The 19,139-nt window shown below is 47.5% G+C and overlaps 1 protein-coding gene across 4 annotated transcripts; it reads right to left on the bottom strand.

Annotated features, from left to right (window-relative positions):
- Nucleotides 1-1,016: 1,016 nt before the first annotated feature.
- MGST3 (microsomal glutathione S-transferase 3) lies at nucleotides 1,017-18,648 on the bottom strand. Of its 4 annotated transcripts, none has more exons than XM_014596004.3 (6): nucleotides 18,548-18,648; nucleotides 6,908-7,031; nucleotides 3,633-3,706; nucleotides 2,740-2,797; nucleotides 2,128-2,200; nucleotides 1,017-1,226 (listed from the first exon to the last, which is right to left on the bottom strand). In XM_014596004.3, exons 2-6 carry the CDS (start codon nucleotides 7,022-7,024, stop codon nucleotides 1,117-1,119), a joined length of 432 nt encoding a protein of 143 aa, XP_014451490.1. In that variant the 5' UTR covers nucleotides 7,025-7,031; nucleotides 18,548-18,648; the 3' UTR covers nucleotides 1,017-1,116. The 4 variants fall into 4 exon arrangements, with proteins under 4 accessions (XP_014451490.1, XP_019355811.1, XP_019355812.1 ...); XM_019500266.1 differs by lacking the exon at nucleotides 18,548-18,648 and adding an exon at nucleotides 16,669-16,693; XM_019500267.2 differs by lacking the exon at nucleotides 18,548-18,648 and adding an exon at nucleotides 16,001-16,116.
- Between the last annotated feature and the right edge of the window lie 491 nt (nucleotides 18,649-19,139).

Genomic DNA, 19,139 nt, shown 5'->3' with positions numbered 1-19,139 from the left:
TGTCATGCAGAGTTCCTAGAGGGGCCAGGAATTCAGGGGCAGGCCTGCTGCTGAAATCCAGGATGCAGAACCCTGTTGAGGATGTGTGTGGGCAGCAGGGGGCAAGCAATGGCTATGTTAACTGCCACATCCAGATCTGGCCTGCATGGAGCCCCACAGTCTGGATCTGGCCTTGAGGGCCAAGTGAGTTTGACACCCCTGGTACAGGGAAGATATCTAAGGAAACCAGTTCTAGGTTGTCATCTATTGAGGGCATAAAGCCTTTTCAATAAAGAGTAACTCTGAAGGTGCTTCTAAAAAGTTAGTAATGTACTTAAGAAAGAGAGAATTTATGTTCTCCAAGGCACGTGTATTCTGGTCCTTGCTGCCTCCTCTGTACTTGGAATTGGGAAGAATTCGCTTTGAAGACTGCAGGGCAAGACAGCACTTGGGTGCAAAGCCCTGGCACCTCCTCCAATGGAGAATGAGTTGTCACTTGCAAACAGGGTAACAATACTACCAAAGTTGTGATTTCATGTCATGGGCAGGAGGGGAGCGGAGGACTCAAGTTCTCTTTCAGCTGTGTGCACCAGCTAAGTGAGACCCACTAGCTGGCACTCAGTTCCAGCTGCCAGAAGCAAAGGCTTAAGCTTTATCTGGGAACCAGAACAAGGCATTGATGCAGTGCAAAGCAGTCAACTTATCTGCATTCCTAAGTGAAAGCATTTGGCTAATGCTCTTCTAGGCATGAAAAGATGGTCCTGCTTGCTGGGGAAAGATTCAGTTTTCTCCACACCAGTCTAAGGAGTAGCTAGTGCTTGTGGTAGCATGTTGTTTGCATTATCTTCCTAGCACACAGGAGGAAGTATGGTGCAATAAAGAGCCCTGAGTGCTAGCCATATATACAAGAGAAGCTCCTCCCCATATCACTAGCCAGATATTCCTTTACAAGTGCCATTTCAGTTTTACTCACCTTTTAGAAGAGTCCTGAATTGACCCCTTTGTGTCTTATTTAAGAGAAGAAACAGCAGCCATGGTGGAAATTAAGGATTGTATTACTGGAACTGCTCCCCACCCCACCAAAAAAAAAGGTAAACATCAGATTTTCCAGGGAGAGCACAGGTATCTGCAGGTCAGTTACTCAGTGGCAACCCAGCCGAGGTGCTGAAGGGCTGAATACAGAGCGTTTCCCACCAATCCAATAAGTGCGATTGAACCAATGCCTCCTCGTCTTCTCTTTTTGGGATCTATAGAGAAGACAATATGTGCTTACTTAATGAAACAGCATCATCCTGCTTTCTAGTTTGGATTGTCTGCTCCCTAATCCACAGCACTAACCTGAGCAGAGCAGTGAAGTTTATAATTAACATTTTAGGAAGAGGACAGTGTTTAGATTGGGGCAGCTTGCTAGAGTGACTTTAGTCTAAGCTATGCAATTTATCCCCTCTTGGAAGAAGCCACAAAGTTTTGATGGGACATTATGATTAGAAGCATGTAGCTGAGGTTTTTGTTGCATTAAGACCTCAGCCGTGCTGCCAGGCAGCTTGGTTTCCCTTCCATGATACAAGCCAAGTCCTGAGTTCAGGGTTCTGTGTTTCCTCTGCTCTAGCAAACAGGCCTGACAGCTGAATTACAGCTGCATACTTAATGCTACTACAAGTAGTAGCAGTTTTCCTTGGGGGAATCTGAACTAGGCAGGCATATAGGGGATGGAATAATTTTAGGTAGCACTTGCCCTGTGGACAGTACACAGAATGTCTCTACTTCAGGGTCTTGTGGCTTCTGCGTTACTACAAAAGTTTTGTCATTCTTTCTCCAACCACTCATGCCAGTCATTTAAGGAATGATCTGGTGCAGAACTAGCTTGGCAGGCTAAATACTTCATATACAACAGGGGAGAGGCTGGCATATCATAGTACTGCCTGAATAGCTGCTTTGGAAAAAAACAATCTGCAAATAAGCTCTCACCCTGGGATGGGAATCCTTGTCCTCATCATCACCAATGACTTGCAAGGCCATCTCCCAGTAGAGAAAAAAACTGGGAGGTTAGCATTGAGGTTGTAGGGTGCAGAACTCAAGTTTCAAATGAAGTCAGTACTTTGATGGAAAGCACTGTCAGGCCAGTGGGCATTCAGTCTAAAGACTCACCTCCTGTGTAATAGCCATAGGCATACAGTATTCTCCCAATGATCCAGGCATGGCCAAGCCCAACAGCAACACGCTGGAGATAAACAAGGAAGATTAAGGATTTTAGAGCTTGGAAAACTGACTCACTGCTGTTTATCCACTTTCACTTGGCTAGTTTGATACACAAACACTCCCTTTCCCCTTTTTTCAACTCTTATTTCCATTCCTGGTAGCAGAAAACTCCACAATTTTTTTGGCTTTTTTTAAAATGGAAAAGTTATGGAGGTGTGTTTAGGGAAAAAGGCTTCTTTCCCTTCTGCCCCTCAATTTTATGGTGAACCGCTTTGTAGTACTGCACATATTACAGACCACCCGAGACTAAAGCTCAAAGCATGCAAGGTGGAAACTAAAGCTAAAACAGGGCAGCTTAGTCCTTTTTCATTTGTTTCTGCATATTGTGTGGTCAGGCATTTAGCAGGACCATGTGACAGTAAAATCCTACCCCCTTTTACTCTATAAGCCTAGCATATGACAGACAGTGTTAATCTCATAAAAATATAAAGATAGGTAAAATGCAACATGGGGAACCCTATAACCCCACTATTTTAGACCCAACCTATGGATAGTACTTACTGGGTGATACGCTCCACCTGTAGCTAGAAAGAATAGGAAGGCGGGGTAAACTTCCAACCTGAAAATGAAACACAGAAGTTTACACTTGGACTGAAGTTTCTACTAGTTTCTGAAGAGATCATTGTGAAAACTTAGCCTGGAAGCCTGCCTCATCTTGCCCCACATTAGCAAAATTGAAAAAAGTCTAGATTATAGAAACCACAAGGAAGGTGGTGAACTGCTCACAAGAAGATTTGAAGTCCAGCCTTTAGCTGCCCCTATATTACCAGGGGAGGGGAGGAAAGGTCTGCCATGTGGAGCCAGAGGGAGGTACAATGCAGTCTCACTGTGTACAGATTTGGGAAACCTGGAGATTGCAGAGGCACTGCCCAGGTTCATCACTCCATTCACTGTATGCCCTGAGGTTCCCTTTTAGAGGCACTGCCAAATGCTAATCACTATTAATAAGCTAGGGAAAGAGCTCCTTCTAACACGCACCAGTCATGCTGTGTTGGCAGTCTCATCACTCCTGGCTGGTAATCAACAAGCCATGCATTCTCTGGGACATTCAGACACCCAGCACAGCAAGATTCACACCCAAGGCAATGACATACTTCTGGAAACACAGGTCCTTTGCCAGAGGCAAACTAGCGGGGTCTATGACACACCACCACAGTCCCCTCCATAAGGATGGCTTACAGTCTGGCCTTGGCTGCAAAAACAAGCCTCTGCAGTATTAGGCAGAATGAAGGCCCTCCACTGACTTGCCTACTAAAATTGTACTGTAACATAATGCATAATTCTTTTCAGGAAACAAACCCAGACATAAAATGTTTAGCAGCAGCAAATCCCAGTTTGTAAACAGCAAGTGCTCACAAGCCAGCACTTGGCCTACATTAGCATGCAATACTCACGTGTTCTGGTGTGCACGCTGGATGCAGTTGAAGATATGTCCATTATCAGGATCTGTGCTATACATGATTGGATACTGTTAAAGACACCAGAGGTTAGCAAAGAGGCACTTTCACATCTTTTTGCTCTAATGTCATTCTCCACTACTCTGGGCATGCTTCTGTATTCCCCAAGTTAATGTTCCCAAAAAGACAATCCTATTTATTTTTTTCTTTTGACAAGACCATCCAGCTGTCTCAGGTTTTGAGGAGTCTAAACCAAGGTGTACCACATTAATTTCCCTCAAGAATATGCTAAAAAACATATTTCAAGCTCCTTGTTGCACTGACTTAACAGCGCGCAGAAGCCAGGGTACAAAATCAACACCTGCCACATGTTTCAGCAATTGCTACTAGCTACAAAAAAATAACATACACCCCCGCCCTTTGTTAAACCCATCCTTTAGCTCTGCTCAACCCAGTCGTGGCTGGTTCTCTCCGCAATCCCTCTGAATGGCAGGAGGCAACAAATGCTTTCCCTGAAACACCACGGGGTTCAGAGCTATGTGCACTCATGATGCTCTTTGTTTACCCACAAACATGGTGTTTGTGTGGGTATTTCACCCATGAGCATCTACTCTGAATATAAGCCTGCTAAGCTCTGGTCTCAACTCATGCACGACACTGAATTCAATGCCTATTGCTTTTACTCATTTACAATAAAAACATTCCCTTGCCCTTACAAGGTTAGCGCTAAGGTAGAGTACTTGTACCTGCTACTCCATGTCACAAGACCAGTTTAGCACCTCAGAGACCCTAAACTAGGTGTGTAGGAACTGCCATCATAGGATATCCATAGGGCCTGACCCAGGCCTCAGTGCTAACAGCATGAGCCCTTATCATTTGAGCTAGAGAGGTCAACTCAACTGAACTGTCATCCTCCATACACCAGTCACTACAAGAACATGCATCACTATATGTTACCCGGGCAAAATTAGCACCCCACAGCCATCCAGATATTGCTATAGCCATGGTACACACCCACTGATCCACCCTCAATCTTCTATGGCTGAGAGCTTTGTAACACTAGTTCCCAAGTCTCTCAGATACACACCTGGGGGAAGGGCTTACATCAGGGGTGGGCAAAATGCGGCCCGGAGGCCAGATGTGGCCCACCAGGCCATTCTATCTGGCCCACAGGGCCCCTAAAAAATTTAGGAAATTAATATTAATCTGCCCTGGGCTGCCCTCAATGGCTTGCTGAAACTCAGTAAGCGGCCCTCTGCCCAAAATAATTGCCCATCCCTGGCTTACATAGTAAGTATTTGAGTGGTTACAGCTGCCTCCAAATAGGGAAGGCTTCACATGCTAATGGCCTGACTCACTCACAGGGCCAGCCACCACCCATCCAATTAGCCCTATTCTCCTGTAAATAGGATTCAAAGATGAATTGGGAGATGAAAGGCACTTTGAAAAAAAAGATTCTTTGTGGGATTTACCTTTAAAAATCTTTCTACTTTAACTTATGCATTCCTTTCCCCTTCTTTTTAAAGTTCCTGGAAGATCAGTTCACTTTTTCCTGTCCCAAATCCATCTTTCCCACAGAAAACCTACATTTCCTGGTTGCTGGGAACAGCATGTACTGACAGGCAAGACTGCTTGGTTTCTTGCCTGTCAGCGTCTCCAAGTCTGGAGCTTCCTGCTAAAACGCACCCCTTTCATTCCCAAGCAGGTAATGCTTCACTGACCCTACTCCACAGAGATTCAGCTCGAAAAAGTAAAAGATAAAAAGAGCATAGTAAAATGCCAACTACATGGTGGGGGAGGTGTTGCCAGGCTACCAGAAACACTGTATTCTACAGAATTCTGTATTCTGTATGCTACAGAAGTCTCTGTTACAAGCTCCATTCTAGATTTTAGATTACTGGAAATCTGTAGATTTTGCAGCTTGCTAGATTGGTGGGGCTTGGTTAGCACACAGCAGCAGACCCAACTCCATCCTACCACCCCAACCTAATCTTACACCACCTTGCTGTCACCTCCCATGCTTTGTCTTGCACAGGAAAGCAGCAAAGTAACTGGCACAGAGAACAGGATGCTTGTCACCTGCTCCAGGAAGGGAAACAACATTCAGATACATCCATGTGGGCATAGTAAAGGGCTGCATGCCACTTCTCCCTCCCAGCAGCACTGACTAGGGCAAAGTCAGGGCAGTCATCAGGTTAGAACCCAAACACCCCAGCATGTCAGGCTCATAGGAAGGACAAGAGCATAACTAGTACTGCAATACCAAGCTAGTTAGAGCTCTGGCCAGTTCTGAATTTCTGCTGCATAGTTTTGAGTTACTTCCCTCATTCTCTTCTCCCTTTTCGGGTATGAATGGACATCTTCTTTGGAGTGGGATCAACCATGCCAGAAGTTATGGCACAGCTGCACTACTTCGCTGACATCTACAGATGTCACTAGGGTTGCTGTCCTGCAGGGTCAGGCTCCTGTTGCACACAGGGCTTCAGGGGTCCAATCCTGTGTGACAACAGCTTTGGGTACCATGCCCTGACTTGGGACACACATCTGTAAGCAAGGGAGGCTGCACAGTGGTTCTTCCACTTGTAGACACATGCCTGGGAATCCCCTGCAGGAGAATTCCCATGCCAAGCAATAAGCAAACAGATGTCTTCCCCTTTAAGGCACCACAAACTCCACCTTTATTATGGCAACATTTTTTTCAGCACCTGGAGCCAGACAAGGGGCTAGGACATTTGTTTGCTTGCAATCTGTGCCTCCATAAAATTTGTTTATGGTGGCACAAAGGTGAAATCTGTGTGTACTTTTAAGAGTCACTGGATAAGACTGCTGTTGTCTTGGCTTATGCTAGGGCTCAAACGAGGGACTTCCCAGGTACAATCATGAGTTTCTACAGCTTGGGTTAGAGCCAGGCTCTCTAGCTAAGAGCTGTAACAAACCCATATAGCACAGAACACTGCAAAAGCCTTTACCACAAAGCCACCATTAAACAGGACGTGGTTCTATGGAGAAAGCTCCTCAGGACCTGGTGAGGTACAAAGATACAGAGCTGAATACTGCAGCCACCTGATGCTACCCAACAACCTCTGATGTACAGTACATACTAAAATCCAGAGAAATAAACTCCAACATGCACATGGTCTTCAAAATTTGAGCTTTCCCCTAATTTCCACTGCTTCTACCTTTCCAAGCCAAATTGGCTTCTTTGCTTGAGAAAAACTAGTAGAGGAGCTCTTAGTGCCTTGGGGGCAGGCCTACCCATGGCTCCCACTCACCTCTATATTGTACTTCTTGCGAGCCTTCGCCACATTCACTGCAAGGTGTGTGATCAAGACAAAACTAGCAGCACCAGTCAGGACCACGTAGCCATATTCCTTGGAAAGGACCACCATCTTGGCACTGCAAGAGAGAAAAATTGTTATGGTCCTGTGGCAGGACTGAGAAATCCACAAGAAAGAATGTATATCAGGTGTACAATTAACCCTCTGCTAGTATGAAGAATGGGAAGCGTAGCAAGAATGGATAAAAATCCTTCCAGGATGGGGGCTTGGGCAGCTGAAGGAAAGAACAGTGAATCACAGGGCTGTCACCTCTAGTTGCTTACTGAATTCCAGGCCAAGCTGTTCAGCACAAAATGAAATGAATTGGCTCTTGGTTCAGTTCTCATTAGGTGTGCATACTACACAATCACCACTGTCAGAACAGCCCCACATTAGCACTCACAGGGGTCAAGGATGGGCCTGGAGACTGCAGATCCCTGGAAATGATCCTTTTGATCACTTTACATGAGGTGCTCTTGGATGGATGCATCCCTGGCAGCAGTGAAATTTGCATGACTAGCTCTATTCAGATGTATTAGTTCTATTGCTGATGCTGCCCCAAATATGGAATTGGGGTGTGTGGTCTAGCTCCCACTGAACACAGTGGTAAGATTACAACCAACTTTAGTGGAATTGGATTAGACCAGAAGCCATTGGCATCTGCTGGAAAGTTGCGGGACATTTAACCCTAACAGACTGCCTTCAAAAAGGGCTTTTGTCCCATGTCTGGCCACAGCAGGATGTGACACCACATGCTGGCATACAGCACAAGAATTAGTGGAAGGCTCTTCTCACTTTGACAAATGTATCTATTTAGTAAAAAAGTGAAAACAAAACTTTGGACTAGAAAGGCAGCAAAACGTGTAATAATCTTATTGCCAGAAGCTGGTGAGCACTAAAGAGAGCTGGCCTGGACCCACATGATTAAACAGAAAGCCCCCAGAAACAGAAATCTTTGGTTCTCTTCTCCAGTAGGTCTGGTAAATACCAAGCTCTTGCAGACACATTAAGAACCAACAATGCGTCCTCATGCATGATACCGAAACCTGCAAATTTCATAGACATTTGGGCTGGAAGGGATCCCGGAGGATCATTCAGTCCAGCCTCCTGCCCCATGGGCAGGAAGTCAGCAGGGATCATAGGATCTCAGCAAGATAAGCATCCAAGTGCGTCTTGAAGGCGTTCAAAGTGGGTGCTTGAACCACCTCTGGCAGCAGTCTATTCCAGACCTCGGGGGCTTGGACAGTAAACAAGTTCTTATGTCCAGCCTGAATCGGTCATGGTGGAGTGTGACTGTTTGATCTTGTCATCCCTTGGGGTGCTCTGGTGAATAGATGCTCCCCCAGATCCTGATGAGCACCCCTGATAAACTTATAGGTGGCCACCAGATCACCCCTGAGCCTGCACTTTTCTAGACTGAATCAGAGTCCCATGCCTCTCAGCCTCTCATCATAAGGTCTGTTTTCCTGACCTCTGATCGTGCGTGTGGCTCTCTGCACTCTCAAGCTTCTCCACATCCTTTTTGAATTGTGGAGCCCAAAACTGGACGCAGTACTCCAGCTGCAGCCTCACCAAGGCCGAGTACAATGGGAGAATGACGTCCCGGGATTTGCTTGAGAAGCATCTATGGATGCAAACCAGCGTTTTGCTCACTTTACTAGCCGCAGCATCACACTGAAGGCTCATGTTCATCTTGTGGTCAATCATGACCCCCAAGTCCCTTTCATTCATAGTGCTAACCAGCATAGCACTGCTGAGCCTATAAGCATGCTGCAGGTTTTTCCTCCCAAGGTGGAGAACCTTGCATTTTTTGGTGTTGAACACCATCAGGTTTTCATCTGCCCATTTCATGAGCCTGTCAAGATCTGCCTGGATTGCCCTCCTGTCCTCAGGTGTGGATGCTTTACCTCAGAGTTTGGTGTCATCGGCAAACTTGGCCCGCCCGGTTCTGACACCAATGTCCACATCATTGATGAAGATGTTAAACAGTATAGGCCCTAGGACAGAGCCTTGAGGGACCCCACTGGTGACCGCACACCAAGACTATTGGCTTCCGTCAACCACCACCCTCTGGGTCCTACTGCGGAGCCAATTCCCCAGCCAGCAGATCGTGGTGAGGTCAAGGCTGCAGTTTTGCCAAGAGGTGATCATGGGATAACAGATTGAAGGCTTTTTTGAAGTCAAGATATACGACATCAATCTCTTCCCCTGTGTCCAGGTGATAGGTCACCTGGTCGTAAAAGGAAACGAGATTGGTCAAGCAAGACCTACCTGCAACAAACCCACGTTGGGTATCCCTCAGGATATTGCTGTCAGCTAGTCTGTTAAGGATGGCCTCTTTGATGATCTTTTCCAAGACCTTCCCCAGGATAGAGGTCAGGCTGATGGGCCTGTAGTTTGCCGGACCTACTTTCCTCCCTTTCTTGAAGATAGGCACGACATTGGCCTTCTTCCAATCTTCGGGCACTTCACCAGAGCACCAAGAGTTCTCAAAGATCCGTGCCAGGGGCTGAGCTATGATGCTTGCCAGCTCCCTGAGTACCCTTGGGTGTAAACCATCAGGGCTGGTTGACTTGAAGGTGTCCAGCCTGTCAAAATGCCCTCCATCGAAGCTGACCACGTGAAGGAACAAGGAATCTCCCTCTCCCAGGTTTCCCTCACCCACAGTGGGCAGGGGCATCCTATGGGACTGGTGAAAAACTGACGCAAAGTACCCATTAAGCAAGTTTGCTTTTACATGGGCATCGGTTGTCAGTTGTCCCACCTGGTTTAGCAGGGGTCCAACGTTGCCCTGGCTTTTCCTCCAGCTCCCCACATATCTAAAAAAGGAGTTTTTATTGTCCTTGATATTTGTAACTAGCTGGAGTTTCATCACAGCCTTGGCTTTGCTCTGGTCCAGACCTGCAGAGAGCAAACCAGGAGAGTATTCCTTCTTGGTGGTGGTTCCAGTCCTTCATCCTTTGTAGGTCTTTCTTTTAAGATGCAGGAGGTTTGCCAGTTCCCTGGAAAGGCAAGGGGGCTGCTGTGCCCTTTTGCTGCCTTTCCTCCGAGACGGGATGGACTTCGCTTGTGCATCCAGGATTGCTTCCTTGAGGAGCAACCACTCATCCTGAACTCCCCTCCCCTTTGGGTTGTGGCCCTTTAGGGCCTCATTGACAAGCCTCCTGAGCTTGTCAAAGTCAGCTTTCCTGAAGTAAAGGACTTCCATATTACTGACTGACTTGCCAGCTTTATGGCTCATGGTCACCATCACCCAGCTTCCCTTCAATTGTTAGGTCACTGATTAGGTCATCCCCGGTTCCCAGTACGAGGTCGAGCAGCGTCTTCTCTCTCGTCAGCCCGTAGACTTCCTGCATCAGATAGCAGTCATCCACGTACGAGAGAAAGTTTTGCGATCGCTCAGATTTGGCTAAGCGCTCCTCCCACGAGATGTCTGGGTAGTTAAAGTTTCTCATGACAATCATGTACCGGGAGCGCGCGGCCTCAGCTAATTCCTTGGCAAACTCCTGGTGAAGGTCTTGACCCTTGGTAGGGGGTCTGTAGTAGACTCCCACCATAGTATCCCCTGTGCCGTGTTCCCCACGGATTTTAACCCAGAGGGTCTCAAGTCACCCACTGTGGATGCCAATGTCAGCTTGCAGGGACGTGTAGTTTTCCTTGACATAGAGAGCTACACCTCTGCCCCTTTTGTCCACTCGATCCCTCCTGTACAGGGTATAGCAGTCTATATCCATGGTCCAGTCATGGGTGGAGTCCCACTAGGTCTCCGTTATCCCTATGACATCATAGTTATTTGCGTTTAGCAGGAGGACAAGTTCCTCCTGTTTATTCCCCAAGATCCTGGTATTTGTGTGTAGGCACACAAGTGTCCCCTTGGGGGCCCTAGCCTTGGCTACAGATTGTTGCAGGGCTGGGGCAGGGGTGGGATCCCTTAAATGCCTTGACCTGCTGGCTTTGCAAGGGTTGCTCACCAGGCCAGCAGTAGCAGTAGTCCCCTATCCCCTGGCAGGCTTAGTTTAAAGCCCAGTGGAGCAGGTCAGCCAGTCTGGCTGAGAAGAGTCTCCTCCCCAGCGGAGAGAGGTAGAGGCCATCATAGTTTCATAGTAGTTAGGGGTCAGAAGGGACCTGAATAGATCATCTAGTCTAACCCCCTGCCACTGGTTGGAGCACACGCTGGGATCACGTGACCCCAGACAGGTGTTCATCCAACCGCTTTTTGAATTTACCCAAGGTAGAAGCGAGGACCACTTCCCTAGGAAGTTGGTTCCAGATCTTAGCTACCCTGACAGTGAAATAATGCCTCCTAATCTCTAACCTGAACCTATTCTCTAGCATCTTCTGGCCATTGTTCCTCATCACCCCAGGTGCTGCTGGGGGGAATAGGGCCCTTCCCATTTGCTGCTGATCTCCCTCTTGTTTTACAGTGCATGAGTTTGTAGGCAGCCACCAAATCCCCACTCAGCCTCCGCTTGCTGAGGCTGAACAGGTTCAGGTCCCTCAGCCTCTCCTCATAGGGCCTGCCCTGTTGCCCTCCAACCAAGCAGGTGGCCCTCCTCTGAACCCTCTCAAGGCAGGCCACATCCTTCTTAAAGTGCAGTGTCCAGAACTGGACGTAGTACTCCAGTTGAGGCCACACCAATGTTGCATAGACGGGGAGTATCACCTCTCTGGACTGGCTTGAGATGCATCTTTGGATGCATGACAAGGTGAGGTTGGCTTTGCTGGCTACGGTCTGGCATTGGCGGCTCATGTTCATCTTGGAGTCAATGACTCCAAGATCCCTTTCCACCTCTGTGCTCACAAGGGGGGAGCTCCCCAGCTTGTATGTACGCTGTGGATTCCTTCTCTCCAGGTGCAGCACCCTGCATTTATCTACATTGAACCCCATCCTATTACCATCCGCTCACTTCTGTAGTCTGTCTAAGTCTAATTGCAGCCTCTCTCCCTTCGAGTGTGCCTACCTCTCCCCACACCTTGGTGTCGTAGGCAAACTTGGACAATGTGTTTGCCCCCCCCCATCCAAGTCGCTGATGAAGAATCCCTTCCCAGCAACTATTAAATGAGCGTTAATAGTTCAGTTCTCCCCCAGCCCCACCACAGAGATAAAGCTCTCTCCATTTTATGGGACCAAGACTAACCCAGCTGATCCTTACTTCCTCCTGGTGGCTTTACTGCTGCATAATACTCTTGCATCCTACAATGCCATGGCAACAGATCCTGTCCTGTGCTGGAGCAACACATTACCTTTTGGAACTTGCACATACTGCCTACTATCGCAATGGTGCCTGCACACCTGAGCAGTGGAGAGGAAATCCATAAGGGAGCAGAGAGTTTTGTTTCACACTTACAAGGGATTATTACAAATAGCAAGGAAAAGAGCAAGGTGAGGTAACAGCTGCTTTTTGCCACAGGAAGCCTTGCAAGGAGTTGCTTTAAGCATTTACAACACTTTAGAAATTAAGAAACAAAGCTGTGAGCACCAGCAGTAACCATTCATTATAAAGGCTACCATACCGTATTACTTAGACTGTCTATAAATGATCAGCATTTTGCATTACAGCAAGACAGATCCCTGGCCCTAAGAACAAATTAAGGGTTATTTTTTAAAATAAGTTCAGGGCAGACTTCCCCAAGTCCTAACAGTGAGCACTGTTCTTCCAGTTCACAGACAGGACATTTCCTTCCATGTACAGGCCTCAGAGCAATCTGCCTTTGTAACCTGAAGACTAGGTCATGAGAAGTTACAGCTCTATATGAGTCTAACCTTGAGAACTTCTCACAGACTGCCACTACTGCAGCACGTAACAGCTTTCTCAGATGAGGACTTACAACTTACTTGCTCGATAAACAGCCAGTGGGAAGCAAGATTGAAGGCCTTCTGTTTAAAAAAATCTGCACAGCATAACACCAACCTATCTAGAGGAGTCCTTGTGACAGGAGCTGCGAAGTTGGAGTTGTGGAGCATCTCAGGTCAATGAGGCACAGCCATCACAGCAGTCCTGAAATGCCATCCCCTTTCACATGCACTAGAACCACTTTGCACAGAGCCCAAAGCAAGGCTGCAGGTTTCACTTCCCTGTTGAGGAGCTTTTTTAGTGACTGTAGGGGAGGAGCTCACCCTTCCTGTAAGTTCCAGAAAATGCACACAACTTGCCTATTAAGAACAATTGTTTAAGATGGTGTCATCTCTACCCCACCACCACAAGACAGCATGTTTTATACAACCAAAATTACCATCTCAATTTCAGCTCTCCGGAAGGACTTCATGTGTACTTGGCAAAAGCGGTGCCTGTTTTGAGTCCAACATAACCAAAGACAGTAGCCAAAGGAAGGAGCTTTTAAAGATTACACCAGAAGATTAAAACCCACTCAGATTCCCAAACAATTCCTACTGAAGTCAGCGGGACTATGCCTACATTAAGAAATTTAACAGAAGAATTCCCACCTGCCCCAAACCTGGATTAGCACCAATCTAAGCATGTGCATAGACAAGACTGATTTTACCACATTGTTAAGCCTGCTGAACAAGTTCAAGCGGGACTGACTGCAGGGACCTGTGACTACATAAGTGGTTCTCAACCAGGGTGCCACAAGGTCCCCTAAGGGATTCCATGGTGCCAGTGATCAGGTAAAACTGCCCTGTGTGCTCCTCCTGTGTTAGGGCTTTTTAATCTAAAGCAGCCTAAAGCAGTAAAGCTACTTCCCTATGCTCCTCCTGGAAACAGGCTGACATAAAACTGTCCCATTCACTTCTGTTTTAAAGGAGGAGCTTGTTGGGGGTGGGGGGACTGACCAGGAAGGGTACAGTATGAGATAGCTTTGCTGCCTGCTTTAGGCTGATTAGAGAGCCCTGATGTGCCGGAGGAACATGTGCACGTACCACAGCCCTTCCTGGGCTGGCTGTGCAGCAGGCATGGGGCAGTTGTATCTGAAGGCAGTAAAACCTGGTTGAGAAGCACTGAGGTAACCTGAGGAAGTACCAACAGTAGTCCTCATGCTGCCACATTCAAAAAACAGTAGTGGTACACTATTATCACTGCAGCTGGACTGGTAGGATTTTTCATTGAGCAAGACTCACAATTCTCTGTTGACTAACTGAAGTTGAATGGGGCTTCACATTACTTGTCCTTACATCTGTCTGACATCTGCATGGTATATGGCCTAAATGAATGGTTCTTAACCCTTTTAAACTCAAGGTTCTTCTCAGAAAATGCCAGTTCTTAGCTTTCACTTGCATCTTGACTACATAAAAATAATATCATAATTTTTCTTCTGCAAAGATCTCAGAAAGCCCACAGCACGTCAGAATGTTTTTCACATCAGAGATTCCCATCTGAAATCTGTGGATGTATCCCCTTAATTATATACATATTTGCACACTTAACAGCACTAGCATTGTGTGGCACTCTGGTTAAGAATCACTGGGCTACATGCAAAAGTTGCCAGTGATTCTTTGCTTCAGGCATGATTTTAAAGTAAGAGTCATTTTAAAATCTTGTCTAGAAAATCAAGTTTGATTAGAAAATATGCAGCAGCATTCTGTGCTAATTATCTCCAACCAGAGATCTGAAAAGCAGAGAACACAAGTACTAAACATACAAGGAACAGAAGCTAGTAAATGGCTATTAAGATAGGTCACAGATAAAAAGCAATCAGGAATGCCTAGTAAACTAACTGCAATAAAACAACATGCATTTTAAGTAGACCAATGCAAGGTCAGACATTTAAGAATGAAGACAACATGTAGCACAGGATGGAAACTGTACTCCAAAGAGCAACAGCTCTGGAAAGAAACATGGGATCATTGCAGAAATATGGTAGTAAAGAGCTAACGTGATTCTCAGATATAAGGGATACAGAAGACCAGACTGGCACTGTTACTTTTCCATAGGTTAGTTATGAACCAACCTTGGAACGCCGGGTTCAATTCTGGTGTCCTCACTCAAAAAAAGAAGGAAAAAAAAGAAAGGAGGAGGGGACGATGACAGGCTGCCAAGAAGAGCTACAAACGCAGTTCAAGAGCTGGCAGGTAGAAGGTACGTCCACACAGTGCAAGACAGCCCTGTGCAAAGCTTCAAATAGTACAGCCATATATGAGCATAATACTTCACTTGGGCTAATTAACTGTTGAAAAGCCATAGCAACAAAAACACTTTTTGCACATGAGTTACATTTACACTGGTAGGGTTTGCCAGTAAATCTATACCTTATGCTATCTATCACAGAGATAAGGCCTGAATATGTTTTGGGCCTGGTATTCACTAAATAGGTGTTGATCAGTAGAGGGATGAAGGAAATGACTAAGCAAGGAGGTGTACTTAAGTGCTCCAAAGCATTTAAGTAGACAGGTGTGTAAATACTGATTGCAACAGGTAGAAAAGTCTCCACAATTGTCTCTGCAGGTACAGCCCAACTTCTGTCCCAGTTACATAAATGTACAGAGTGCAAAACAACCTCCATACCTAGGCATTGTAATACTGCTATAGATTTTGCAAGTCTAGCTTCCTATCCCATCCTGGCTGAGCAGTGCTGGGGACACTTCTGCTAATTCTTTAAGGATTGATGATTTTTTTTCCCAGTGGCTGACTGTGCAGAGGTAACCTGTTAATTTATCAATAGGAACAAAAAAAAAAAAAAAAAAAAAAAATCAGTTACAGTGCACCAAGTCAAAGCTTAAATATTTACAAACAACCTTTATAACCAAATAGCACGACATTATTCATGCTTTTATATTAGCAGTAATGAAAGCACACTTCAGTTGAAGCAAAGGCTAGAAGTTGCAACAGAATGGTTGTTATAAGCAAGAAGCATGATTAATAATAAGTAGTAGGGAGAGTCTAATAGACTATTGTGAAACCAGACAAGTAATTCAAATTCAACAGGACTTCAACTTTCATCTTGTTCTGACTTGTGTATATCATTCAGATCTCTTATCTTGCAGCATTTCAACTACTTTTGACCACAATTACACCAACTCCAAGCCATACCAGTATCCACCGAGAGAAAACTGGGTTTATTTTACCTAAGTTGCTCGCTTTCAGGGCTTACCTTGCACAAAGATGTTATTCTGGAATACAGAAGGGTGTAAACTGAAAGAGCTGTAGTTGTTCTGGAATGAGAGCTATAGCAGAACAGCAATTCTGGGATACCTGTGTTAGTTTTCCTAGGAATATAAGCCCTTAGACTCTTAGAGATTATTCAAGTTGGAACAACTTGAGCTCGAAGGACTAAAGAGGGTGCAAGCAGTAATGCCTTCTGAAGCTCAAAGGTCTCTAAACAGCTCAATCGGCAACAAATATCAAGAATAAAGAAAAAAACCCTAGATTGTAATTCTAGCATAGATAACATTCTGAGGTAAAGCAGGAGCCTTGTTTCCGTATTTGGCAGAAAAGTGCCCAGTTCTGTGGTGGTGTTTTATAGACATAAATATGAAACAATATTTAGCCCTTCTGGAGGGCAAGCCAGGAATGCTTCCATAGTAGTTTACAAATATTAGTAAACCCACCCTAAACACTTTGCTAGCTATGAACATCATCACTAAAACCCAAAGGGGTCACATGCATTACCATCTAAGCATCATAAAGCTCTGTTGGACTCTTCAGCTTTAAAACAGCCTCTAGCTTCCAAAATACCTACAGTGCCTCAGTCACACTCACATGCATGGCCCCTGGTTCAGACAGGAAGGAATACGATACATGGCTATAACATTTTTTTACCTATTAGTAATAGTACATGATATATTTTGGATTGAGGGGATCCCAAAGAGCAGCATACTCTGGAGGCAGCTGACAAGGCTGTAAGGCAAAGGGTGTGGAGAACAAATGAACTTGTGAAATCACATGAGCTGAGAGAGTGGAAAGCTGACCACCTGAAAAGGAAATTGAGACTGTTCAAAAGTCACTGGTTTGTTTGTTTTTGATAACCCGAATGACTAACATTGTGAATCAAGGCTGTCACACGGCTGCCAGCTTTGCCCCTTCAGTTAAAGTATCAGAGGTCATAATCATGGCCTTGAGGCCAAGCAAACCATGGAGGGAAAAAAAAAATAAATCAGACTAGATATTTTTGATACTGCCGTGGAAAAAAAAAAAGAATCTTACAGGCCTTTTTATGCATCGTATACTTTCTGTCCCCACCCCTCCCAAACAACCTGTTTTTCAGGTGGCCTTTTCAGATCACTTTTTAGGTCAAGCTCCTGAGGTATGCACTTTTGCTTCTCATTCAGCTCTAACCTACATTGAAGAGGACACTCCTAGAAGGAAAACGGGAATGCTAGATACAGGCTGAAAGAAATACCACCCCAGCTAAGAAGCCTGAGAAGTCAACTTTGTTTCACAATTCAGGACAGATTTTTAAATATATATTTCAACATGCCAATGACTTCAGGGAAAGCAAGGCCAACATAAACCAATCCAGCTCCCAGAGGTTTCCTGCCAACAGTTCACCAAGCAGAGGCAGGGACTGCATGCATCCATGGGCAGATCTAGACTTTTGGAAAGTGGGGTGCAGATGGGGAGAGGTGCCTCGTCACATGTAACACAACATGCATTTTTCTCCAGTTCAAAAGAAACTTGAAGTGTTACTCAAAGGCTAGGAGCCCAGAGCTGGGTTGTTCTGCTTAAGCACAAGCAAATATAACTTTACTGAGATGAGTTGCAGTCCACAGGGCTGTGAAACCAGCTTCATGGAATCACAGAAATTGAGGGTCAGAAGAGCCCGCAGGAGGTCATGTCTAGTCCAACCCCCTGCTCAAAGCAGGACCAGCCCCAACTAGATCATCCCAGCCAAAGCTTTGTCTACCTGGTCTTAAAAACCTCCAAGGGTGAAGGCTGCACCACCTCTCTGGGTAACCTGTTCAGCGCTTTACTACCCTCCTAGCCAGCAAGTCTTTTCCTAATATCAAACCTAAGCCTCCCTTTCTGCAACTTGAGCCCGTTGCTCCTTGTTCTGTCATCTGCCCGCGCTGAAAACAGGCCGGCTCCATCCTCCTTGCAACCCCCTGGACGGAGTTGAAGGCTGCTGTTAATCCCCGCTCGGTCTCCTCGTCCGCAGGCTGAACAAGCCCAGTCCCCTCAGCCTGTCCTCACAAGCCATGTGCCCCAGCCCTGCCCTCCGCACGTTGTCCGCCGCGCAGCCTGTCTGCGAGCCGAGCCGAGCCGAGCCGCGCTGGGCTGGCGGGCGGGCGGTGGCAGCACAGGGCTGGGCTGGGCTGGGCTGGGCTGGCCCGGCCCGGCCCGGCCCGTGCGGCGGAGGGGCGCTAAACCCCGCGGGGTGGCGAGCTCGGCTGCCCCCCGCCCCGCCCCGCCCCGCCCCCGGCCTTGCTGCTCAGGCAGCCAGGGCCGCGGGGCTCCCTGCGGCCTAGGGTCCCCCCGGGCCGGCCCGGCCCGGATGGCAGCACGTGCGGCACCCCCGCGCCACGACCCCGCCGCCGCTCCCGGACAGCACACGGCGGCGGGCTGGCGAGCAGAGCTCGGGGCAGCCGCCGCCGCCGCCGCCGCTCGGGCAGGGGCAGGGGCAGGGGCAGCCCCCCGCGGCCCGGCACAGCCTTAACCCCCTCCGCGCCGGCCCGAGGGTGGCCCAAGGGCACCCACTCACCCGCCCAGGACGCGAAGCCGATACCCGGCACCTCCACTGAGCCCGGCACGCACTGAGCGCCGGCACCGCCTCCGCCCCGCCCCGCCCCGCCATCGCGGCGGCACCCACAGCCCCGCGCCGCGCCGCGCCCCGCGGGCACCGACACCGACCCCGCTCGCCAGCGCCGCACCCCGCACGACAGCCTCTGCGGGTTCCGTGACGGCCCGCACCCCTATAACCAGCGTGGCACCCCACAAATCACTGCGACACCCCAAGCAGCACCCTTACACCCCCCCCCCGACTGCTCTAACCAGGGCAACACCTCCCAGGCAGCACCCTTCTCAATCACTATTATACCCCACCTAACAAGTGTGATACACCCCCTCCTCCCCATTATCAGTGTCACGCACACAGCTCCCTCCATCTTTGCTGTGATAGGTCCATGCATACAGCGTCCCCTGCAATCATCGACCACCCTCTGTGCGCAGGGCTCCTTCAGATAACTGTAATTTCCTCAGAAAGATCCCCCCTTCCCTCAGTCACAGAGACACTACCCCTTACAGTGTCTCTTACAGGCACCAACACAACCCCCCCACCCCCCAAATGTTCATTT

The sequence above is a fragment of the Alligator mississippiensis genome, chromosome 5, assembly GCF_030867095.1.
Source record: "Alligator mississippiensis isolate rAllMis1 chromosome 5, rAllMis1, whole genome shotgun sequence".
Classification (NCBI taxonomy): Eukaryota; Metazoa; Chordata; order Crocodylia; family Alligatoridae; genus Alligator; species Alligator mississippiensis.
The sequence above is the reverse complement of the archived record's forward strand: the minus strand, read 5'-3'. Positions and strand labels throughout refer to the sequence as shown.